The sequence below is a fragment of the Lytechinus variegatus genome, chromosome 2 (assembly GCF_018143015.1).
Source record: "Lytechinus variegatus isolate NC3 chromosome 2, Lvar_3.0, whole genome shotgun sequence".
Lineage (NCBI taxonomy): Eukaryota > Metazoa > Echinodermata > Echinoidea > Temnopleuroida > Toxopneustidae > Lytechinus > Lytechinus variegatus.
The window spans coordinates 76,635,856-76,663,052 of record NC_054741.1 but is presented as its reverse complement, the minus strand read 5'-3'; the positions used below and the strand labels follow the sequence as shown (position 1 = coordinate 76,663,052).

Below are 27,197 nucleotides of genomic sequence, written 5' to 3'. Positions count from 1 at the left end.
GCTAATTAAACAGAGGCAGAAGATAATGATATGAAACCCACACGTGCTCCCCATTTGCATAGATTAACTTGGCAAATAGCAATAATCTTTAATGGAACCACCACAAAAATGTTTGCATTTGGGTATCTGTTTGACAGCTACTTCATCATTTGATTTTTTTGTTGTTATTTATATCAAATGGTTGTTGTAAAAGTGACAGCTATTTAAAGGATTACAATGGGTAGCATACTTAACTGTATAATGATGATTTCTTTGTTGAAATTGAAATTTTTTTCATTATCCTCAATCACATCATAGCATTGGCTTACAGTTGAGGGGAAAGGTTGTTACATGTACAAATGTGGAGAACAAAAAACGCCCACAAATGTAGAAATACCCACAAATGCAATAACACTTTGTCCACAAATGTTACCATTTCCATCCAGAAATATTATAAAAAAAATGCTTCACCCGAAAATGTAATAGATTTTAAGAGATAATATGTCGGTTCAAAATAAAAATGATTAAAACCTTGTAGTTCCATACCACAAAAAGCATACGTATGGCGCGTGATCTTTGCTCAAAACCTGTTATTTCAAAAACTAAAAATAAAATCTACTACACTTAGACCCCATAATGTTATTCTTATGGGAATTGTATGTGTGTGTTTAAGTTTTTACAGGCGTGTGACAATCAGATGCGCCTGGACCGACCTTTAACCTCACCATCCGACAGACGTGACCAGGGCTCGAACCTCTAACCTCTGAATCAATTTGTAACTTGCCCCACGCAGCTTGGAATACAGGCGCACGCCACAACGGCGAGTATCATTCAGCAGTGAATATTTGCGCCAGCATAATTTGCGGTAAATTTTATATAAAATATCTGCATTCATATCAATTCACTAAATACGTTAAAAACGGCATAGTCTTGCTTAAGTCGGTTATTATTAAGTATAAAACAATGATATGAAACATAACAAAACAATCAAATCTGAAATACAACAACAATCCTCAAAACTGAGACCTTGTAATATTTATTTATTCTTCTTGTTCTAGTTCTTCTTTTCTTCTTGTTCTTGTTCTTCTTCTTTATTTTTTTTCTTCTTCTTCTCTTCTTCCTGTTTTTCTCCTTCTTCTTTTTCTTCGATTCTTCTTCTTCTTTTTGTTGGGCTAGAAACCAATCAAGAAATGAATATTTTTTGTACTACTCTTTGGCTTTTTTTTTCTTTGAAAGGTATTTTCTTTTAGTTCTACATTTATTTCCTGTTCTAATCTATTCTTTTGTTTGTGTGTCTTTTCTTTTTATTCTTTTTTGGGGATCTCCTTTTGTTTTTTGTGTCTTTCCTCGATCTCTTTTTATTTCTTCTTTTATAAGATAATTTTTTTGTTTCTTTGTTTTCTTTTCTTTCTTCTTTCCCTTTTGGTTAAATTTTTATCTTCTCTACGCTTCTTTTCTTTTCCTTCCCTCTCTTTTCTTTTCTTTACATGGATATAGAGCGTTGTTTTTACTCTAGAATTATCAAAAATATTCTTAAAAACTTAAACACGGGATCTTATTTGGGAAGATAAAGGGGGTTTAGTTTAATGTTTTTCCTTTCTATTTTATTAACTTGGTCTGTGCTAAAGACAACATTTATTTTATTCCATAAAATTCCTTTCACACTGTGGCTACTATGATGTGAATGTTCATAGTGTGTTGGCATAGTAGACTATGTGATTCACACTGTTGAAATGCCCAAATTCAACAGTGTGAAGATATTTTCACACTGTGGACACCTCGACAGTGTGAATGTTCATATAAAGTGTTCACATGGTTGACTATGTGAATATGTTATTCACACTGTTCTAATGAGATTTCACAGTGTGTTTCATGCTTTAGTTTTGAACAAACTCGACAAAATATCCCTTCAAACTTATTATACATTCGTGGGTAAATAATTTGGACATTTGTGGATGAGATTATTAAAAACGTGGGCATTTTTGTTTACATATAAGGGTGATTTTACTCTTTTATTTTTATTGGGGGGGCATATTGCAATTTACATGTTATGTATATGCCAATCTTAGTCACGAAAGATGTTTTGATGATACTTGTGCCCAAGATCAACATTCAGAATCATTAAAAAACAATGCCTACAATTAATAGCGAGATCTGTTTATATTTTGATTTACAGAATAACCATGAAATCTATGCAAAAAAGGATGATTAATTGAAAGCTACATTTTCATGGTAAAGGGTAAAGTGGAATCAAAGATGGAGGAATTTGACGCCAGCTTGGTACTGAATGAAAGTGATCCTTATTATCGACCATGTAACATCACAGAGGATGAAAAAGAAATGGTAAGTAAAATCTGCACTTTTTACACTTAACCATGCAGTCAATTTGCTGGTAATTGCCTCATTATAATGATTATTGGAGACACTTTATCCCGGGACTATGGTTACGGATCCACCTTTGTGAAAAGGAAAAGATAAATGTTTTAGTAAACAATTCATTTAAGTTCTATTAAAGGGGAAGTTCACCCTGAAGAAAACTTTGTTGTAAAAATAGCAGAAAAAAAATAGTAAAAAATATCGGTGAAGGTTTGAAGAAAATCCGTTAAAGAGTAAGAAAGTTATTAGAGTTCAAAGTTTTGGATTTGTGACGTCATAAACGAGCAGCTGCCCCATGTGTTAAGTAATATAAAATGCATGAATTTCAAATTTTGTATGGTTCCTGATGACTTAATTTTGTTTTGTTTTCATGATCGGGTGTGAAATGATTTGTCTATTGATATACTAAAGGTACAGTGAAAACCGTTTTCAATTTTCTGAGAAAATGACATTTCATTGATTTTTTACCATTCGCTATGTAGGAATGCTGCTCGCATATGACGTCACAAATCAAATAATTGAAATTCTAATAACTTTTTAATTATTTGATGAATTTTTCTCAAACCTTCGGCAATATTTTTTATCATTTTTTCTGCTATTTTTACAATAAACCTTTTGTCAAGGTGAACTTCCCCTTTAATTTCTAGCAAGCTTTTATACACATTGACACATTAAATATGAGTTAGGTTCTAATTTAAAATCATGAATATTGCCCATTTGGTCAAACGTTTTCTATTTTTTGACGAAACAATCGCGATTCATCGAATCAATATCAATTCCTTGCATAATTTGGATTTAAGGGCAATTTCACTTCAAAAAGTTGATTTGAACAAAGAGAGAAAAAAAATGACTAGCATAGCTCTGAAAACTGCATCATAATCAGATGTAAAACAAAACAGCAGTTTCGAGTTCTTGCAAAAAATAATACATATTAGAATATCTTGGTCAATGCATGTATGCCATGTATGCGAAGGAGGGATTCGATGGCATTACATTCTGTATTCCTTTTGCATGCTATATACAAAATACAAACGAATTACTACCATTTGCCCATCACAAGTGATGTCCGTAATTAAAATTGTTTTGTGCATTTAAATGAAACTTGGAATGCCATAATTTTCTTTTTTTTTTTTTTCATTCTAGCTGTATGAAATCTCAATGATATGACTATATATATATATATTTGTGTAATCCATTCAAACATATTTTTGGGGGGTGATCTTCGCCTTTAGATTGGGAACAATTTCTGCAGGGATAAAACGATAGGAATGTTTGTGGCCGCTATTTGATCAGGCTAATAAACGTTTGCTTATGACATTTTAAAGACGTCGTTGACTATCATAACAATGATAAATCAAACGAAGGAGACAAAAATAAAATGTTACATGACGTGTTTTTAATTATGATTTAATTAGGTGTACCACTTTTTTTTCAACAGGTATTTGGGATAAGTTTTGGTTTTGGGTTAGCAAGTTTGATCGCTGTTTTTACTATCATCGGCCATGCCGTGCTGGAGAAGCGTTACTTAACGTCTGAGGTAAGATAAGCTTATATCATGACACATGTAACGCACCGATGAGTACGAAAAGTTTCATGTGAAAATCAAGTTGGGGAAAAGGGATTTCTCATTTGCACTTTATTTTGTTTCTTTCAAGAAACATGCTGAATCAGTATAGATGATAGTTAATATAGATTCTAAAGCGGCCTTTGCCACAAATTGTTTCTGTCAGGCCTTGCCACAAATTGTTTCTGTCAGGCCTCAGTTTTGATGGTAAGTGGCGCAATAGTAAGATAAAAAAAAAATTGAGGCAAATTATGGCGGACTGAGGAAAATTTAAGGTGCAAGCGAGCAAGCAATTATTTTCTTATTTTTTATATCACTCTTTATCTTTTTTGGGGTGTAAACGTTTTAGGGGCATTACCCCCAACCCTACCCCCCTTCATCTATACACCGGTGTTGATAGACACTATCTCTCAAGTGTGACTGGACCACAAAGAATCTGGTCTCATATTGGGACTTCAATTCTTGTATTATTGTCAAATTCAAAGGAAAAATCTATCAGATATTTGGCATTTTTGCTAAAATATTTTTTTTTCTGGTCTCACTTTATTTTTAACCAGCATTCTAAAAATTGAATTCCAACAAAATTTATGAGAAGCATACACCGACTACTTTTACGCTTCCGCCCCCCCCCCCCCTCTAAACTACATTCTCCCATACTGTAGTTTTATGTGTTCATATTGTAAAAAAAAATGATGACAATCCATTCCATTTCCATGCTTCCTCATCAGATCCGTCCTGTCGTCCACCTATCCATAGCAAATGCAGGGTTTTGCTTGTGCCTCATAACTCTTGATATTCTCTATATGTTCACATCTATGAAGGTCCAGGAAACAACGACTATTTATCTTATCACACTTGAAGAGGTGAGTAGTTAAATCAATCGTTTTCTCATTAAACAAAATCTGCATTCATTGGGAAAATAGATTTTCAATCTCTCTTCAAGCATTAGCATCTGTATTTATCATTATTTCATTTAAATTATCATTACAATCATTATAATTTCTTTAGCATTGTTACGATTTAATTCTATTTTCATTTAAGGGAAGTCTGGTTTACATGTTTATTTTACATTCAAAGAAACGAAAATCACAGGAGAATAAAGTTATATGAAGATAAGGGATATATTCAGTGTTATTTATCTCGATTCCTGTCCCAGCTGTTAAGCAATTAAAATCCCTGATGTTTGGATTTTTTTATTGCCTGTCCATTAAGAATTAGTCAAATCATCATTCATCGAACTGCATGTCATTTTACACAGATGAATAATTGCATGTACCATGTACCAATTTCAGGCAAAACAAAACGACCAGTGCATTTTAGCAAACCTTTAACATTCTAGTTTAGTTTATTTGATTGTGTTATCCAATGATTTTTTTTCCTCCTTAGGTCTTTTATTTAGTCTCGTTCAATTTGACCGCAAATTATTCAATGGTAGTCTACGCAAGACTGAAAACGAAATTATGTATGTCTGAAGACCTGCAAACACTTGAGGTAAGAACAGGGGCCTGTCCACTCAGTACGTGACAAGATTCAGCCAGACATTTCTCTACACGAATAAACAAATATGGGAACCAAAGAGACAGGAGACTATTTTTTTAACTGGCTTGAAAATGTAGAGAAACGTTTATTTCTTAAAATAATGTTAGAAGTCAATTTTATATACCATTATACAACACCTATTTTCGACAATATAACTCTCGTACAGGTCCTTATTGGATAATCAGTCACATGTTAACATCCGTTTTATCATGTTTAATACAAGTTCAGCTTTGTTGCATCAACTCCCAACTCCTTTTCGTTTAATGAAATGTCTGTTTTTCTTTCAGTAATTTAAGTAATAAAAAATCAAGCCGAATTTGGATTTGGTTTGAATTTGGCCTTATATCTTGGCCTTTTATCTTGGTACCCTGCGATATACTTTTCTGATTGGGTTTTAGATTGGGTGGAGGGAGGAATGACCCCGGACATTGATAAGACTTTCAGATATTTTACCATTTGCCAAAGATATACATATATCTTAGTAATAATCTTCGTAGCAGAACATATCAAAATATGTTTATTCAACATTCCTTTTCTCTCTCTACTTTCAATAACGAGTCATAGAGAAAGGATAATCATTAGGGATCATAACAATAAATGCATGACCTTTATGAACAGATTCATAAGACAAAACATAGCTTCTTAATTTCACAAAGTTTAAAGGGGTATACTCTCGGCTTAAAAATAATACGATTTTAACAGAAGAAGTAAAATTAGACAATCAAAACGCTGAAAATAGCATAAAAATCGGATAAGGAATAATAAAATTATGGCATTTTTTTTTAATCTTTGCATTATTCCGGTGAAACTGTTGTATTCATGCCTTTACGAATATGCAACAAACAAGCTTATGATGTCATATCGCCACTTATTATTTTGTATCTTATTGCATGAATTTATTTTTATTGAAATTTTGTCCAAGAATGAAAAAAAAATGGATTGGCGACTGATTTAATGGGTAAGATATATTCATTGCTGCAATTTTTTTTGCTCGCATTACAAGAAATATATATATCAGTAACATACATTTCTAAAAATATGAAATAATCATTATTTCATGTAATTACAAAAAAATAGAGAGTGGAGACATGATACATGTATCATAAGCCCACCTTTACCAATATTCATGATGGCATGCATATCACTTTCTATGTGATGTGTTTTCTTTTCTTCAAAATATTGTATAGCTATACACTTCAAAATATTGTATAGCTATATAGTTTAAAATTCAATAACTTCTTTTAATATCTGTTATCACAATTCGATGAAATTTTAAGCGTTTTGCTCGTTTAATTTTACTCTATTTATTCAGATGTTATTATTTTCAGCCTAGGGTACCCCTTTAATGATAGATTATCACGACAAAATAAAGCAATGTAAAATTTTGACTCGGAGTAAGAATTTTTAAGAATTTATTACGAAGTGTTATATTTCAGAGCATAAATCTTTATCAATACCCATGCAAGCACATTGCAAGTATTTTGAATTCGGGATGTTGACCGAGTTTGAATTGAACCCTGTCCAAATGGTGCAACTGGGGATTTATTATTTAAAAATGAATATTTCACCACTCTGAAATATTCAGAACCTTTTAAGTAATCTGACTCATAACACAAGAGAAAGACTCACATAAATTGTGATAACGGAAGTCCTGGCTAAATTTAAAGTTAATCGTGTTAAAAAAAAAGTTTTAGCAATGATTTTTTTCATAAGATTCACTTGAACGAATCAAGACAAGATGAGAGTAGCAATTTAATTCCAATCCGAAATGGGCAGAATAGACAACTCTCTATATTATGTTTTCCCGCTACAATTTTCTCCATTTTATTCCTAAACTCTTGATGGCTTATTTATTACCATTTTCGCAATTTTTGCAGACCACGAAGACAATGAGGAGATATATAAGGATTTCGTACTTCTTATCATGGTAAGTGTTGCCTCATATTTGGGGAATGTCCACTCTATATTTATGGTGAATGGATCATCTTCCTGTCGCGTAGTGTAAGCGAAGTTGTATGAGCATTCTTTTCGTGAAATTACATAGCCTAAACGAACAAAGTGAACATTAACTATCAAAATAAAGTATTGATAATGCATATGAATTACAAGGTGTAGGCATAAGTACTGTATATATATTTACATAAATATAAGACAAATGCAGAAAAGAACAAATATACAAAGGGGACATTTAGTACTAGGTTTAAAACGAGCTTCTAAAACATCTTTTTCTCAAATTAATATTTCATGAATATAAAAAGTTAAACAAAATCATTGCCTTGAATTCTGCTTTCTTTCCTCTAAAACTGCAGCGGTTATGCTTTTGGGAGCCTAATATTATCTGTATTACCTTAGAAGACATGACTTGTGTTTTACTTTCCAAACTATATAGGAGTACAGTTTAAACTTAATCTTTTTGCTAGCAGCAATGGGTCCGAGGAGGTATGCTCGTCCAGGCTTCGAGAAGATCTGGTCGAAGTACTTGGCGACTTACGCTAGCCATCGACTTTGATTTTAGTAATCGATGGGGGGGGGGGGCAAAAAGTTCAACCCCAATAGAAACGTAAAATTCAAACTTTCAAGTTACAGACATGTTTTTTTTTTAAACAGTGACAAAACTTGTGAAATAAGCAAGGATTCCCATAAAAACATTTCCATTCCCCGTCCAGCGCGGTAGGGTTACAATCTAAATTTGTGAAAAGTAAATTCCTTTTAAATATTTAATTCATATACTCAATGCTAATGTCCATTCAGAACTCTCCCTTGCATCAAATTGAATCGTTACATTTCATTCTAAAATGTATGCAAGATTATTGATCTTTGACTAAGTGCCCAATAAGTTGATGTACTAAGTAAATGCATCCGTTGTTATGCTATTCACTGATCTTGAGTACCTTTTAAATATAATAACAATATAGGTTATTTGTATAGCGCAACATATCTACTTTGCAAGGTGCTCAAGACGCTCCTATATTACCCAGGCTAACATGTCTAAGCTTGTATTGGCCACCGATTCCGGTGCTCACAGCTTATTGAAGAACCACTTCCTGATGGTCCCCACTTACCTCGACTGCGTTGAAAATTACGCCATGACTGGAAATCGAAACCACAATCATCTGTTTCAGAGTCCGGAGACTAATCCACTGCGCTTCACAGATTAGATTCATCCAAGCGAGCATTGTGAGATTAATAGAAATATATACTGACGTCTGTATGTATTTTGAATGTCATTCCAAATCGAACGAAAATTCAAGTGGTCACTAAATTGTTGAAACTTGTTTCAAACTTTGATGTGACCTGTGGTTAACGTTTTTGGTTCCTACTACCTGTAGAGCAAAAGAGACAACGTTAGAGTACCCTATCCCTAAAGATTAGCTCCATGTGTTTTCATCAAACTTATATGAATATACTTTCACTAAACACGCTAAATAGCTGTCACTATTCATTTCTGATTCTCCAGGTTTCTACCACCTCTGCTGTTGGTACCCATTACAGTCGCCGTGCTGGCTAAACATGTCAAAATACAATTATGTTATCTGTACGTATGTTCAGTTCTTATTATAATATTGACCCCTGGTATTGACAACCGGTCTCAAAATACCCAAATAATATTTGCTTCACTTCCGTCGGATGGCCGGATCCAGGATTTCAGAATGGGGGGCACAGAAAAAATGATAAGGAAAAAACACTCAAATCTGTCACTCCCATATTTATTGTTATTAGTCCCCCTTAACAGTAGTTTTCAGCACTTTATATTCATTAAATTACATTTCTTTGATTGTTGTATTGACCCTTCAGTCATTCGATGTCTTCTTTTTATCAGTTATGTACGTTTATCATTTTCAGATGCCCTACTGTCATCTACTATCCAAGAAGTGAGGTACATTACACATGTTTTACCATTTTGATAAGATATATGCGCTTAGTGTAATGGGACGTGGCTTATGTCATTACATCGGGCAGTCACGTTTGGACGGGCAAGTGCGAAACCCAACCATGCCGACCATTCGAGAATAGGGTACCCTTAATTCCCGAAACGTATGATGAACTTTACCCGATGTTCCGTAAAAAAGATGTAGCAAAATTATCGAATGGTCGACAACCCGATGTGATGAAACAAGCCGTGGAACGCCGACCTTCCGAAAGTTATTTAGTGAAAAATCATTTTAGAATTTTTATGACCATCATTTCGTTACACAAAACTCATCATGCCAAATCAGTGATAACGTGAGGTATAGCCACATACTTGGCTCCATTGAAATTATTGAAATGAATACAAAAATTGAAAAGAATGCAAATCTACCTGGTTCATATAATGTTTAGAAGCATTAATTGAATTCAATGTGTTTACATGAACCGATTTCCACCCACAAAATCTGGGCCCCGTTACACAAAAGTTACAATTATGGTAACATTGTCATCCAATGTATCTACCATGGTGACAGTGCTCATCAGCCAATCAAAATCAAGAATTCCATGACAGATGCCATTAGACATCCTAGGTGTAGTTGGCAAATTTGCCATAATTGTAAGTATTATGCAATATTATGTAGTTTCGGTCCACTGAGATAGAGAAGCTGACGTGGAAAAGGTTGGGTGACGCCAATGCTTCAATAATCTATTTTTGTAAAATATTTATCATTATTTAGATTTTTTTGATAATATGGATAATATGATAATAAGGATAAAAAGAAAAATGACAGTGATGGTGATGGCACTGACAATAGAAATTATCATAATGATTATAAAATGAAAAGGAGAATAATCATAATGATATGTATAATGTTGATAGTAAAGTCGGAAATTATTTCCAAAAATGCATTTTAAAATGTGTGAGACTATATACATTTTTTTAAACCAAGTAATTGAATTAATCCATATTATTTTGTCATTTTCTGTTGACAGGGTACTTTATTTGACAGTAGTTTTCTAAAGAATATCGGTATCATCTCAGTAATTGTTACCTACTTCTTCGTTGTGTTGACTATTTCGGTGAGTCTTTTCAAATCATTACTTGATTTCTGTATCCATGCATGCACACTTCAAAGCATATTGTATTTATTAACTTTGGAACGGAAAGGATATGCTAATGGTCGACAGAGATATTGATATGAAGTGATATTTGCATTGAGTTTGCATTTTATAGTTTTTACAGTTTTCATGCAGTTGTTTTTCCTCGCTGAAATCGATAATTCGTCATATCACCAGGATAATATTACGAATGTCATAATGGACAACTAAATTTGAGCAAAACTGCTTTAACAAATTTGTTCGATTTGTTACATTGATTAACTCTTTATATTGCTTCTTCATAGTTTTACTGTTTCAAATAATTTATCATAATGACGCCACAAATAGACTAGCAAAAAATACATGAGCAACCACATTCCAACTGGCCACAGTAGGCTTAATGACTTACCATTACTTTTACTGAAAGCCTAATGCTGCAGGATACGAGTCAATGTGTACACACAGTCACACTGCACAGTAACAAACAAAAAACGCTGATTAAATATTTTATATAAAATTGATTAGATTTATTCATTTTCCGTCCAATAAAAAAAATCAAAATAAAATCTATATAACAATGGGTCGGATCCAGGATCTTTCGAAAGGGGGACACATTTTCCCGAGGAAAACTTTGACAAGCAAAAAAAAAAGATTTTAACTGAAAATTAAGAGGATTTCGTCCACGAACAAAATTGACCTGCACGGGAAAAAGTCTTTACTTTCAAAGGGGGATCCACTTCTGTTTTAACACCATTTATAAATTACAAATTTTAATTGTGTCTCTCAAATAGATCCGCCGGTAGATATCCGTATGCCTCTATTGCCTCCGATAGAACCAAGTTCAATTCTGATTTAAAAATTTTCATTCTTTTCTTTCTTCCTCAGATTTTCTTTTCTTTATCGCAAAGAATATGTACAAAGTTATTAAAGAATGAAAGTAAGTACATTATTTTTTTCTTATTTCGTATATTCATATAATGTATGATTTTGAAAAACAAAATAATGGAGAAAATTAAACAATGGTGAAACAAGACTTAGATATAAAGAATGATTTTGATAACTTAAAAAGTAGGGTGAAGATGAGCAAATAAAAATAGATATATTTATCTCAGTCGATGCTATATCTTATACCAAATCTACTGAAATAATTGTATAATTAGTATTTCTTCATTGGACATTTTGTAAAGCATTGCAAAACAGACTCTGGCAGTTTTTTTTACAGCTTTTGTCGAAGGCAAAGACGTTAAAGGTTACTCTAAAACCTGACCGAATACGTGAGGGTTATTTCATTTAAGTATTCTCTAAAAGGACATGTGAATATTTTGGTCGTACGCTTTGCTAACTTGCTAAAAAGGAAATATAACTTTTGTTAATAGCAAGTGGCACAAACAACATTATCAAATGAATAAGAATCCATTCAGGCAATGTCTGAAATTATTTCCTGTATGTGGGCGCAAGGGGAAAGAGACGCAATCAATACGTTAGTCGACAAGCATATCTAGGTCTTACCATCTGGTACAGATCAGTGATATTACACCCCATCTAAAAATGTTTTGACAGAAATTTACACAAGCTAATGAGACATATCTTTCATGTATTGAGCCATGTAAATTTTCCTCTTTAAGCTCCAGGAGCCACAAGAAAACAGATATTGATTCTAACCCATGATTGATAACAAACTCTCTTTATATTCAGATATTGAAGTACATGATCAAAGAGAAATCAGATGGCTCCGTACGAGGATGTCATTGCATATCCTAAGTTTCATTTACTGTTGGACACCAGGTTATTGTTCATCTCCACTTTCTTCTTCTTTTCGCTTCTTCAGTCGTTTCTTCTTCCTTTCGCTTCTTCAGTCGTTTCTTCTTCTTTTCGCTTCTTCAGTCGTTTCTTCTTCTTTTTTTTCTTTAATCCTTTGTTTTCCTTCTTGTTCTTCTTCTTGTTCTTCTTTTTTTTTATTCTAGTAGTAGTAGTAGTTGTGGTTGTAGTAGTAGTCGTCCTCGTCTTTTGTAGTAGTATTGCGATGCTTCGGCATTTTTGCAAGCATCAATTCCTCTATTCAAATTTTATTCATATTGTATATTTAAATAGGATACATAGGAAAATCTTCCTTAAAGCTCTGGCTTGGACTTGTACGTAATAAGGTAGTTTCGTCAGTTCCAGGTATTCTCTGATCAGGAAATTTACCTCCATCAGAAAATACCAGGTATTTTGGTAATGTGAAAGCAAACTACGCGTAATTTCCCCGAAAGAAAATAACCGCTAAATAGTAGGTACTTGGCGAAATTACGAGAACTTTCGCGGGGATTTTTCCAAGGTCGCAGGTATTTTGGCGATGTGAAAGCAAATTACGGGAACTTTTAGCCCAGCGTGTCGTTGGGTGCGGCGCCGTGGGTGGCTGCTGGGCTAGTGATTTTGAATTTCGCGCCTTGCCTGCTTATCATAACATACTGCGCATGCTCGTAACTTCAGGAACTTATCCCGAAGGGTATGTTTCAGGGCGGTGTGAATGCAGGAATAATTAATGGGTATTTTTCAGCCTAAAAAGATGGTGTAATTTAACGGGGATTCTTGTGATCGAGGTGGTTTGAAACCAAGATAACAAATGTTTAACGGTCATTGAAAACAACAATTACGTTACCAACAAATTAGGCTATTTCTTATCTTATGAACAAAAAGTGGATTCACAAGAAGATGTAATCCATAAAAGTAATGCAGAAACCAGAACTCTTTTGAAAGTTTTGGAAATTATAATAATAGTTCACTCTAATTCTCATTATTGAACGTTTCCCTACTCGAAAGACAGGCTTTAACTAATGTAATTATCATGTGTTTCAGCTTTTCTTATCAGTATACTAGTTCTGGTCGTTGATCTTTGGAACGTAGTAATAGAAAACTGTGCTCCACTATTCTATGTATGGGTAAGCATTCAAGAAACTTTAGTCGGATGTAATTTTTGCATAATATTGAGCAAACCAGTCTAATGAAGTAAGGGGGTGGGCAGATGTAATTATAGAAATTTACTTCTATGTAGTTTACTCATTGCAGATTGACAGATAACATACAATATGCCATGACAATTTATTTCTTATATTCTATCATTTTATATAAAAAAATATCAACTAATAATGACGCATTTATTGTAGCGTACTTTGCTCGGATTATCTATTGTTTTTGTTTTAGTGTCCACTTATTCCCATTATTACAGTATTTGAAAATTTGGAATGGTATAAAGAATTCAATCATATTATTTCTTTACTTTCTGCAAAGTGCATGAATTATGTTGATATTTTCAATAACAAGTGCATACAGTTACTTGCGATAAAAAGAAAATCTTGCACAAAATATGTGCGTATTAAATTTTATCTATGTAAAGTAAAGACTGGGAAATGCAAGAACTTCGTTGATCATTCCCAGAAATATTTATTTATTATTAGACATACTGATCTAGAGATTGTACTCCAGTTCCAAAGTAAATTAAGTAAAGCTACACTGTAGGGGAAGGCGGGGTAAGTTGAGCCACCACCCCCAGGCCAATAATGAATGAGTCAGACATTGTGGTGGTGTCATGCATTGATGACCCATTACATAATCCTTTACCCCACCACATTTTTTCGACTTCGAAAAAAAAAATACTTTTTAGAGGGAAAAATACAAATTTCAGCCAAAAAAGAAAAAAGGGGGTAAAATAGAACAGTGCTTTTTTACCCACACATCTCTTCAAATATAATAAAGAAATAAGAACAATATTGTTAGTCCAGGTATGGATCTTCATTCTTGTCATAGTCTTTTACATGATGGATGCATAAGAAATGTGTGGATGTGAAAATATCGCATTAAGTTCAGCATGTTCAGACTGGGGTACTTTGAGCCCGCCAACATGGGGTAAGTTGAGCCATGGTATTTTGTCTGGTAATGTATAGTAAAAAAAAAAAAAAAACTTTGAAAAGAAATTGATATGCAGGCAGAAAGGTGCAAATTTACACGACTTTTACTTTTAGAGGATGTTAGTATTTATAAAGAATTAGCAAGTGAAAAGACTTGAAATAAAAAATTGAAATGCTGGTTCTTCCCGCATTCGAGCCATTTGACATCGGTTTTTTTTCAAAATGAAGGCCACAATGAATTTCAGTGTTGGGGTAGAAAGTTATATATAGGTGAAAAATATTTTTCAAGAATCAAATTTAAAGGCTAGGTTCTTATTTCTACAATATTATTAGTCATATAAATTCTAACGTGCAAATGTAAAAAGTGTCACAACTTACCCCGCCTTCCCCTACACTTTAAGATAACTCAAGCTGTTTTTATCATATTTTCTGTCGTCACAAAATGCATACATCCACTGTAAATTTGCCCTTCTCTCTCTCTCTCCGTTATATTCTTTCATTTTAAAGGCTGTGACAGCTCCCTGCTACGGGCTTATCCTTGCGGTTATTTACTTCTACACAATCTACTTTCAAAATACCCGGTCACAAAATTTGAGAGAGAGGAGACCCTTCGGTTCCCGGATATACCGTTTCTACGGTACCGGCAGTCAGCGATCAAGATGGCCCAGAGTTAGGACGCCCTCACCAAGTGTAAGCGAAGGCAGTCAGGTCGAGGACACAAACGCGAATGTCGGCGGGGTGTTGTCCCCTCCTAATGCAGCTTTGTCAACTATCGGGGTTAAGAAATCACAAAGAAGTCCAAGTTTTCTGGGCTTGTTGAAAACCAAAGATAACGAACAAAAGGAAGGCGAAGGTGTTGAAAATCCTGACACGTTTTGACAATGAAACATCCATGAATGGTGTGTTTTAGGGTGTAAAAGGACTGGCTGCTTCTCAGGAGTGAATGAATCACTGAATAGCAATGAATGACTTCAGGAAAATCCATTTCAAAAACTTTTCAATAGTGTCAGTTCGTGAAACTGATGCATGGACAACTGTTCAAATCAAAGTTGTTACAAGTAAAAGGTTAGCAACAGAATTATGGGGACTGGAAACCTTGCACACGCAACGACTATGGCGTTGGAACAAATATATGTTAGGGTCCTCACAAAATAGACCAATTACGGTCTAGTGAACATGATGGAAGCCTTTGTTATGACAAGCAACCAGAAAACATACTACCAATCAAAACGCCAGTATTGGACATTAAATGATCACCTGTACTATATAGACCATGCCATTCAACCAACCACAAAATCGGGCAAATTTAAAATCATATGCGTTATTTTCTTCCCCAAAATATGATCAGGATATCAAATGATATGAAAAGAAAACAATGTTCACCTTTTGAAAATTCTATAAATTTTTATGCAGATTTTGCCCTCCCCCTTTTTTTTGATGCTCCATAAAGTTATTATTCTTAAAATTTGTGATATTCTCTCTAAGGTGCGTCCGAGCAAATTCTTTTAAATTACTATATAAATCAGTACGCAAGTCAAATATTCTACAATTTTTTTCGTTTTATATACGATCTTAATAGTCCTTGACTTGTGCAACTTGAAAAAAATCTTCTCCTGGTAGAAGTTTCAATGTTATGAATAAAATATGAATTATGACATGCAGACAAATTTAACGGCGGTCATTTATATTTTATTTATTAGTTCAGCAATTTGAAAATTGGATACTATCATGACTCTGACATATCAAGCAACTCTGTAAATCAGCATATCCGATGCAAGGAGCTTCTGAGATTTACACGATTATTTACCTGCGTTAAGTGAGTGACTTTCTTTAGAAGATTAAAAGAAACTCAAATTCATTCCTATCCCTGTGGGTTTTCTTGTTCATTTAATTGGTTAACTTGTACTGTATTTTTACACTGTTGGGGAAACTCATGAAAGCCTTTGATCCGGTATCCACGTATTCATCGTTATTAGGAATTCAGGCTATTGTCAGGTCTTCTATTTTATTTTTTTAATTAAGAGCGCAGAAAAAACATGAGATGTTACCAAGCTTCATCAATTCAGACATAATTATATGAGTTTGATTAAGGTTTATGCATTAGATGACTTCTCTCATTTGAAGGCAGTGACTATAATAGTGAGTGTATAGGGACGTTATCTTATAGCATGGAGAGAGAGAGAGACTGGGGGACATAATTTCAGATATGTCATCTATGAACACGTAATATCTAAACTGAAATTATGAATAATCATTATAGAGGAATATCATAAGACGAGTACAATGACAAAAATGGTAACTCAAATCTGCGGGTGTATTGGTTTTATACAAACAATATTTATTCTGTTTCTGTTATTATAATTCCCGTATAGAACTCGGCAGGACAGCTTTTTGCAGGTATAATGCCAAGTTGGTACATAACCAATTACGTCTGATTGCTCTGAAACATTTTACATCCAAGTTAATCAGTCAGAGTGGCTGATCATTATAGACGACAGAAATTACTCTCGTGTCTTTTTATCAATGGCAGAGCGGGGATTCGAACTCCCAACCTCACGGTTATGAGTCCAATGCTCTAATCACTAGACCACTCGCAAGAATAACTCAATTGTAGCATTACTAGGGCAGTACTTGATATGAATGATGATTCTAGATCTACGCACTGTTTAAAGACATTCAATTTGTGAGATATTTCCTTTGAGCAAGCGCCATTAGCGCCCAGCTGAGGCGGAAACGTACAGGCTCTACACAAGAACCCATCATCACATCATCACACGACCCAGATAAGTAGACTGATAGGATCACACTTATCACGCTTATCATTAAATATCACACTCATAATGGCATCTTGAATTGTATGGAACATATTGATAGAAATGTATTGTAATTTTTTTCTATTAATTTCAAGTTTCTACTGGCACACCTAACAAAAATCATTATCAATGTCAGAGAAAGAAGGTCCTTATATAGCCCCACCCAACACTCACAATCCACCCTCTCGGTGGTATAACACCGAATCCCATTTTAGGCGTAAACTTAAATTCCTTAATGGAACGTTTCAGCTACATTACTCCTGAAAAAAAATTGTTGTTGTTGTTGTTATTTTGTTCTTTGTTTAGAAACTGGATAGTGTGTATTCTTTTAATAAGATATTTGTTCTCTATTTATAATCTATGCATATAACACTGGAATTTGAATGGAGCTAATAATGCAGAATGATCAAACAACACCAAGATGTCATATTCCCATCCGAGAAAGATGAAATAAAATAAGAATAAATGAAATTCATCATTGAATTCTTAGGCACTAGTATAGTTTTTATATGGTCTTTATTACGGAGTTTTTGCTTTTACTACTAGGAAACTATCTACAACCATCAATTCCTTTGAAATTGCAATTAAAATTTCGAGAACTGAGAGGCAGTTTGTCCAGAGTTGGTGGGGCTGGGACAGCAGATCATCCGAAGATTTGCCGCTGAACAACAATTGCACATGCATGAAATATGTCGCACTCCAGAATCTCGAGATTCCGAAGCTATCCTGGTCCACCAACTTTCAACAAAAGCCTCTGGCTCTCCGTTAGAGATTCGGAGCAATACTGCCTTGTTACTGATGGCTAATGTATAAGCAGAAAAGTGGGAGGTTCCCATTTTCCTGGTATAAGTATCCATGTTATTCGCAGTGGTATTGTTTGTGATCAGCGCATTAACCATGATAATGGAGCTCCTTTCAAGGCAGAAACCTTTTCTTACGGACCCGTGCGCGCGAGGCCTATTGATGCATGATAGAATATTGTTTGGATCCTATTTTGGCATCAACGAATTAATTGGTCCACCGTCCCTCCACCGTTTCCCACAACACTAATCAACTAGAATTCACTTCAGAATTGAACTCAGAACCGTTCAACGCTTGTATTCGTCGTGTGAAGAATTCATTAAGTCACCTGGTACTGGGTAAAGTGATAGTCATGGCAACGGAAATAAACACCATGCCCAATAGAACAGAACAGATGTCAATGGAAACCAGGAGTGACCGAAACAGTTATAGATCTGGGTCAATGTAAGTCTATACCATTTACAGTATTCTGTAAAAACTTGGGTTTCAATAACCAGTACCGGCAGCACAGAATCAGAGAGATTTGTGACTAGGGGCTACTGTTTATAGAGGCTCTGTGTTAACACCGTTTCTATGCAGTATGAGTAGACGTTTCAAACTCCTTATCGTGTATTACATGACTTTCTGTACTTATGAAAAGCTATTACTCCTTAATAAGCAAACACCACCTCCCCTAATCTTGGATAACAATACGAAGGGCCGATTTCTAAAAGCATGTAGATAATGTAGTGTACATGTCAAGAGTATCTCTTAGACATAAAAAACTTTCAGGATAAAGTACCACACAAAAAATTGGTAATGTTAATGCGTGGCCAAACACCATTGTAGATTCAAAATGATATATCATAATATATCATATGGCAAAACTAGAAAACAATCACAAGCATATACCTCCATCGCCATCATTACCCACATCATCATTATCGTCATCAACATCACAATAATAATCTTCATCAAATCCATTTGGCATCGAAGTCCTTTTTTATCAAGATGTGACAGTGTATTGAAGCTCGTGTGACTTCAATCCATGACCATAAAATTCCTCTAGAAAATATTGGACTTAGATCTGATGCTTTCTCCAAATCCAAACCTTTCTTTGATTTTGACATTGGGTATAGTTCTACCATGTCTACATCCAGTCCGGTTTTACACCGAACTCAACAATGTTTTATACCGCAGGGACTATACTGTTGCGGCACATTTTGGTAAATTATCAACTTGTGTAGTTACCCATATATGTCGTTACATAGTACGCCACATTTAAGGTGTTCAATTTACCAAAACGTGGAAATTTAAGTAGTCTACAGATTAGTTTGGTTAATAACTGTCCGGCCAGAACTTTACGATGGAAATGATGATTTGACATCAATTCAAATCCATTTCGAAAACGTTGGTCAGTACATGACATGAAGTAAAATATCGTTCTGGCAATGATATTGATGACGTATATTCATGACATAACGTTCGTTATTCATTCGTGTTGCAGACATGCTCGACTCTTCACGAGGTTTCCATTTATTATGATTTTCTTACAAATCATAATGATGGCGCTTCTAACCTTCCTTACTGTTTACATCCACGGACCACCAACATTTGACGATGCATCAAGTGTAAGTATAGGCTTATACATTTAAGTGTACGAGTATGCGTTCGTGTGGGTACGTGGGAAGGGTGTATTGCATGCAAAATATTCAACCAATTAACTTTAGGACCACAATTTTCTGTTAATACCGCAAGTTTTTATATACCAACACCTTCCCTCACACACCCACAATACACATACCTCCCACACCCACATATTCACACACGCCCTCACACCCTCCCTCACACACACACACACACACACACACACACACACACACACACATATATATATATATATATATATATATATATATATATATATATATATATATATATATATATATATATATATATATATATTCTTTGCACTTCCAAAGGGTTTTGGATATTAGCACCTGATCTCCAAATCTATTCTAAGAGTGCAGATTAGGTGAGTTCTTCGACTAAACTATACTAAGTTCTCGTTGTTATCCGGATGTTGCGTGATTTCATGGATTAGCAGAAATAAAAACAAAATCGCCCAAAGCAACATATTAACGAAATTTTATCATGAAGAAAATGATCATATATACTCTTTTACATGGCCTACCCAACATTCCTTAAATTAGAGAATTAAAAAATAACAAGAGACATTAGTTGAGACATTTTTTCGCTGGAAAAAGCTTTCAGATTTTATTATTCAATATGATTCAAATGCCATACTATAGATATTTATATGTTTTAATTAGAATGTTTAAATGTTTTCATTGTCACATGATTCGACAGGGTATTGAAGCTCGAGGGACTCCAATTCATGACCACATAGTTCCTCTAGAAAACATCCTTCTTGGATCTGACGTTATTTCTCCAAATCCAAACCTTTCCTTGGGTAGTTCTAGCATGTCTACCGCCAGTGACTTGGATTCTACCACGAACTCAACAATATATACTGCCGGGACTCCTTCGATACCTATTTGTGGAAATCCAAGTAAGTAGTTAACGGATTCGTATGGTTAATGATGTACAATTGTCAATCACTTTACGATGGAAATAATTATAAAGTTATTACATCAATTCAAATCCATTTCGAAAACGAAAGTAAAGAAAATGAAGAAAAATATTGGAGATGGTGTGATAAAATCTGTCAAAGAATAAGAAAGTTATGAAGTTTCAAAGTTTTTGACCTGTAGAGTCGAATAACTTATGACATAGATTCCACAAATTCCATTTTAATAGAATGTAATGAATAAAAAATATTTCTTATATGAAATGATGTGTCTGATGATATATCGGCTACACGAACATAAAATGTAATTAATTTTTTAATTTTTATTTTGTTAAATGATATCGCGCGACGTATGATGAAGCTGTTTGTCTATGAGGCCATAATGAAATAAAAGTTGAAACATTAATAAGTCTGTTATCATTTGACAGATTTTCTTCGATCCTTCACCAATTTGTTTCTAAGATTTAAATTTGTATTGATACCAACTCATCGTCAGTGTGAATTTCCTCTACCTTGTTTTTGATGGCATTGCCATGTCTGTGTCAAACTGTCAACTGGCGTATAGTTGTGGGGCTTGTAGCCGCCACTCCACCCCACCCCCACCCCCCCCCCCCCCCATTATGGGGAAAAATAAATAAAACGAAAAGGAAAAGAGTGATCTATTATACTATATTCTGAATATGTTGTCATAATCTGTTAAAAAGTTAGATTTTTGTATTTCAAACAAGTTAAGAAAATTTGGTCGCTCGCTTCGCTCACTCTCGTCTGCTGAGAACTTTTTTTATCATCCATCATGTCTAAAACCTAAATTTTTTTTACTCATTTCGCTACTGATTCTCTTGATCTCATCGACCTATTTTACTAAATTGCAACTGATACAGTATAGATCTTAGTATATACTGGGAACGTTCGTCAATAATTTCTACATGTAATTGTAGCAATAAGCAATGTATGATACAACATTCATTAAAAGGACATGTGTTTAAACTCTTATCAATCATCTATTGTTGCAGGTGGGAGTAGCTTTAGGGCTGTATACGCCCCCTCGTCTTCGGCAGTGGAACTCTTAACACTTGAAACACTACTATCTATGTGCCAACAAGATGACATCTTTGTGCGTAACAGCTCTACTTATGAGACGGTATGCACCAAGTTATCTGATTCTTCGAACCAATGCTGTCCATCTTGGTCCATCCCAAACTACATAGGCGCCCTCGCCGGGAGGTCCTCTTGTCACGAATTGAAAGCTAATGACGTTACATTTGCCAGAGCACTGCTATCGGAGTGTGCACCATATTATACATCTGGAGCTTTGTCCGCCGATTGTGGATCGGGTGCTGACTGCCCAGAGGTGCCATTGAACTGCACAACTTTCAACGCCATTTACGTCATGCTGTTTGCAAACTCACCCAGTGACTTTTCATGCCAGGTTGCTGAGACGGGAGACCTTTCACTAACCAATTCCTTACAAATTGTTTCGTTAAACTCCTCGTTTAGTACTGGACCGCGGATGCTTTATAACGACGCAGCAAACAGACGCTACGTGGACAATGGTATTACTAAGATTGAGGCAATAGGCACCAACAGAGTCACTAAATTTTTCCTCATATCAGAACCACTAAAGCAGGATCTAATATACGCCGCGATAGGTGTTGCGGTCGTACTCCTGATAATGTGGTTGTATTTAAGATCATTTTTTATTGCCATTATGGTGATCTTTGAAATAATATTTTCTGTGTTATTGGCATACTTTTTATACTTTGTCGTATTCCGCCTTACTTTCTTTGCATTTGGGAACATGCTTGCTATTATTTTAATATTAGGGGTTGGAGCAGATGATGCATTCATTTTCTACGACATATTTGAAAATTTAAGGAGAAAGCATCCGGATGCTAAACAAGAGTTCATTTTAGACGAAACCATGAAGCATGCTTTTCCTACCATGTTTGTCACAAGTTTTACCACAGCATCTGCTTTATTTGTCAATGTTACCAGCTCCGTAACAAATATTCGCCTCTATGGCATTTATGCAGGGACTGTGGTGTTGTGCAATTTTTTGTTTACATTGACTTGGTCTCCAGCTGCTGTCATCATCTATGATAGACATCTAAGGCTGCTTTTCCAGGCATCATCGACCAGTAAGGAAACAAGTTTCCATAAAATGAGGAACATTTGGCATAAACTGCGGGCATTCTTTCGTCGTATCTTTGAAGTATACCTCCCGGCGCTTGCATTCAAACTTCGTTGTCTTTGGATTCTTATGTTCACTTGTATTTCAATTGGAGCACTCCTTGTTGTATTCTGGTGGCCCCAGCTCAGAGCACCGACTTCAAACACAGAATTCCAAATCTTCACATTGAAGCACCCACTTGAGAGGTATGACCAGTTGTTTAGATCAACATTCGATATCGAGAGAGCTAAATTGGCGCCTTTACAGTTCATTGTCGTCTGGGGCACTGTTCCGATTGACAATGGAGATCCTTTTGATCCTACAAAACGCGGTTACGTTCAACTTGATAAATCATTTAGTCTTGATGACCCAGAATCCCAAGTCTGGTTACTTAATTTCTGCTCGGAGGTTCGACAGCAAAGTTTTTATAGCCCACCATCTGTTGTCTATGAAGACTGTTTTATTGAGAAGATGAAGGTTTTTATGGAAACGCCATGTCTACCATCAAGTATTGGAACTGACTTCTCACCCTGCTGTGGTCAGACTTCTTTTCCATATTCGGCGGACTTACTGAAATTGTGCGCTCCAAAATACGCAGCGTTCGTCTGCGAATCAATAGGTGGTGGCTGTCCTGCAGCTCTTCCTGGTCTCCGATTCGACTCAGAAAACAACATCAAGGCATTTTTTGTGCAGTTCCAGAGCACAACTTTGTCGCAACTGGAGTTCGATCCTGTGAAGGACTACTTCGATACAGCTCTTGCTTGGGTAGACGAAAAGGTTAAAACGGCTCCTGGTGGTTTACAAGGTGGCTGGTTTGGAACACATAGTCTTGCGCAACCATATTATGTTGATCTCATCATTAACCTGTTACAAGATACGCCTCTTGCAATTGGTTTATCATTGATCATTGCAATGGCAGTATTGCTCATCACCAACAAAAATGTCCTAATTGCATTTTACGCTACACTGTCAATCGGTGGTGCTGTTATCACATCGGTGGCAATTTTTGTCTTGATTGGGTGGGATCTTAGTGTGTTTGAGTCAGTGTTGATTATCCTAACAGTTGGCCTTGCTACCGATTTCACCATTCATTACGGGGTTGCCTACCGCCTGGCACCACACAACGACAGGAAGAACCGTGCCCAATACTCTTTATCAAATCTATCTTCTGCGAACACCATGGCAGCCTTGTCCAGTTTCTTAGTAGGAGCACTTATATTACCAGCGGATGTCTTGATATTCTATCAACTTGGTATCGCTCTAGAAGTTGTCATCGCCGTAAGCTGGGCATTTGGGACCCTTTTCTTCATACCATTATGTTACGTAGCAGGACCCCAGGGAACTTGCTGTCTAATCCGTTGTTGCTGTCGAAAATCACGTGAAAACAACCAACAGTACTAACTTGAAAATAATGATAGTCAAATATATATTTTTGTAATGTTGCAGCAGCCTTGAAAAGATGAGAGGAAAAAATATTTTTGTATCATGAGAAGTAACAAAATAATATCATTCGAGCTTTTTAAATGATTTCGATGTTTGAAAAAAGGTAAATACTTTTTTAATCAAAATGTAGAGAACGAAGACAATGGGTGTAACATTTGAAACTGGTTATACATGTATGTTATTATGATGTATGTGCAGAAAATAGTTAATTAACATTAATAACTAAATATTCTTTGAATTTTCGCCTTTAACCCTTTGTACGCGGAATTAACTCAGGAGAGATGATTATGTCAATTGTATTGATATTTTCTTTGAATCTGGAATTAGACATTGCATCACTCATACTGATACCCTAGAAGTATAATCATTCATGACCTTAAATGTGAAGTTCATCTTGAAGAAAAGTTTGTTGTAAAAATAACAGAAAAGATAATAAAGAATAATGGTGAAGGTTTGAGGAAAATCCATTATTAAAACTTTGAGTTTTCGATTTGTGATGTCATGAACGAGCAGCTGCTTCATACAAAATACATAAATTTCGATTTCTTAAAGGTTTGTGATGACTTATTTCTGTTTTCTTTTTTAGGGATGGGTGTGAAATGATTTGTCTATTAAAGGTTGGCCCCTACAGTGAAAATAAATTTCTGAGAAAATGACATTTCGTTTATTTTTTTCCCGTACGATATGCAGGAAAGCTGTTCGCATATGACGTCACAAATCAAACATTAATTCTAATAACTTTTTATTGATTGATGGATTTTTCTCGAACCTCCGGAAATAATTTTTAATATTTTTTCTGTTGTTTTTACACACAAAAAATATCAGGGTCAACTTCCCCTTTGATTAGCGTATCATGGGTTAAAGAAAAATTCCACCCCAACAAAAGATTAATTGTTAAAAAAAATAAAACAAGATTCATTCCGAAAATTTTGTCAAAATTGGATGACAAATCAGAAAGTTATACCATTTTTTAAATTGAGCTCAATTGCAAAATACATTCATGTTTGAAAAAAGGTAAATACTTTTTTAATCAAAATGTAGAGAACGAAGACAATGGGTGTAACATTTGAAACTGGTTATACATGTATGTTATTATGATGTATGTGCAGAAAATAGTTAATTAACATTAATAACTAAATATTCTTTGAATTTTCGCCTTTAACCCTTTGTACGCGGAATTAACTCAGGAGAGATGATTATGTCAATTGTATTGATATTTTCTTTGAATCTGGAATTAGACATTGCATCACTCATACTGATACCCTAGAAGTATAATCATTCATGACCTTAAATGTGAAGTTCATCTTGAAGAAAAGTTTGCTGTAAAAATAACAGAAAAGATAATAAAGAATAATGGTGAAGGTTTGAGGAAAATCCATTATTAAAACTTTGAGTTTTGGATTTGTGATGTCATGAACGAGCAGCTGCTTCATACAAAATACATAAATTTCGATTTCGATCATGCATATCATGGTCGGTGAAGTGATAGATGACGTCAACCCACTCACTGTTTCTTTTGTAATGTATTATACCATGAAATATGAAATATCTTTTATTTTCTCCTCAGTAATATGTTTGTAATCAAGTTTGATTTCTCCCTGAATATGTGAAATTGGCATTGTTGTAACCTATGTACTGTGGTTTGATGAACAGTCTCTTACAGAAATCAAATATGGAATAAATCGAATGTTTCTATATATTTTTTACTGTAAGGTTTGTCATGCTTGTTATAAATGAATACTGTTCATTTCATACTAAATATACATACATCAGCCATACTTACGTATACGCTAATCTATCATCGTAATATTTATGATCAGAAAGGAGATATGCAAATGCCCTTAATCCAATCATGTGTCCTGATATAACAATCATAAAATACTGACTTCTGTATTTTTTCATAGCATTTTTCACCTCACTGCCTCTTATCTTGCATATATGTATATGAAAATGTCAGAAGAACTGTGTGGGTGACTGAAGAAACAGAAAATGTGTGAAATGGAATTTACATAATATGCTTTTTAGAGAAAGTAGATTTACAGCAGTTAGACCATGACTGGATTTTCGGTCTTTTCCAAGATCTATCTTCATTTGTATATGGCACTTTTTGCGGATGAATGAATAAATCGATGACCATAATGAATATTGGGTTTGAACGAAGTGCGTGTAAGCTGTGCGCATCATTACTCTCTTACTTTCTATGTCAAACATGTTAACGTATAAAAAAAATCTTAGTTTCGAGCAGAAGACCTCTTGCACAACATGAAATAATTACCTTAAAATATCGTAGTGTAAATATTCAATTGCAATATGCAGGTGCGATGATTGCTAGGAATGTCATAGGGATATAAGTGATATATTTCGCATGATTTGATTTGTCTGTCTTCATTAGATGTGAAATTCTCCTGTCTGGTAGTCTTTAGTTTTATCCATTCATTTATTTTTGATAGTCAATGAGTCTTGTTGTGCGATAAATTACGAAATTAAGTAGTAAGCAACCTTTTGAGATCGAATAACTTTTAAAGTTTGCAGATGTATAAATTTTTTTTTTTTTTTAAATCTTACAAAATCAAGTTCTCCATGTAGACAAAGTAGCATATTTTGCAGAAGTGCTGATTAAATCTTTTTTACAATCTATTTTCAAATCTTCCTTTGCCTGTTCTCCTCATTTTATTTCACGTTTTCCTTTTTCTGCATCCCCATGAAAGTGAGGTCCGGGGCATGCCACCCCCTCCCCCCTCCCTTAGATACGCCACTGATCGTTTGTATTAAAAAAAGGGAATTCTTAAGAGCTATGACCATTCAACATAATAGTCGTACATCACTTTGTGAACATTCTCAAGGGAATGTAGATGATGAATTCAAGCTACAGGTTTTATTAGAAGCGCATTTTTAAATCACTTGATGCAAGGATCTTGTAGATAATTTTGATATGATGTAGCCATCTTTGTAAAAAGACGACCATCCTCTCTGCTAGATATCAAATAATACTGTGAAAATTTAGAATCTTTATGGATGCAATAGAGACAAATAGTAGAGACGAAAGGGG

General features: G+C 34.7%; 2 protein-coding genes across 7 annotated transcripts in view; both read left to right on the top strand.

Moving 5' to 3' along the window:
• LOC121409091 overlaps positions 1-27,197 on the top strand; it is a 43,503-nt gene that overhangs the window by 4,867 nt on the left and 11,439 nt on the right. For 2 of the 5 annotated variants that reach the window (XM_041600905.1, XM_041600904.1), the window contains exons 2-13: positions 2,156-2,322; positions 3,794-3,892; positions 4,648-4,782; positions 5,306-5,410; positions 7,336-7,385; positions 8,916-8,993; positions 9,302-9,335; positions 10,361-10,447; positions 11,351-11,402; positions 12,161-12,250; positions 13,304-13,386; positions 14,860-17,648. In XM_041600905.1, the coding sequence (XP_041456839.1) occupies positions 2,209-2,322; positions 3,794-3,892; positions 4,648-4,782; positions 5,306-5,410; positions 7,336-7,385; positions 8,916-8,993; positions 9,302-9,335; positions 10,361-10,447; positions 11,351-11,402; positions 12,161-12,250; positions 13,304-13,386; positions 14,860-15,231 (1,299 nt within the window). In that variant the 5' untranslated portion in view covers positions 2,156-2,208 and the 3' untranslated portion in view covers positions 15,232-17,648. Of the gene's footprint in view, positions 1-801; positions 845-2,155; positions 2,323-3,793; positions 3,893-4,647; positions 4,783-5,305; positions 5,411-7,335; positions 7,386-8,915; positions 8,994-9,301; positions 9,336-10,360; positions 10,448-11,350; positions 11,403-12,160; positions 12,251-13,303; positions 13,387-14,859; positions 17,649-27,197 lie in introns of those variants that run through there. The other 3 variants (XM_041600908.1, XM_041600907.1, XM_041600906.1) reach the window with 2 other exon arrangements.
• Positions 18,175-26,701, top strand: LOC121409089 (protein dispatched homolog 1-like). 2 transcript variants are annotated; one of them, XR_005969115.1, is made up of 5 exons: positions 18,175-18,410; positions 19,453-19,576; positions 20,316-20,517; positions 21,549-24,251; positions 25,163-26,701. XR_005969115.1 is itself a non-coding variant. In XM_041600902.1 (4 exons), the coding sequence occupies exons 1-4, from the start codon at positions 18,319-18,321 to the stop codon at positions 24,104-24,106; spliced, it is 2,976 nt and encodes a 991-aa protein (XP_041456836.1). In that variant the 5' UTR covers positions 18,175-18,318; the 3' UTR covers positions 24,107-26,701. The 2 variants fall into 2 exon arrangements, 1 of the variants encoding a protein (XP_041456836.1); XM_041600902.1 differs by having other exon boundaries at positions 21,549-26,701.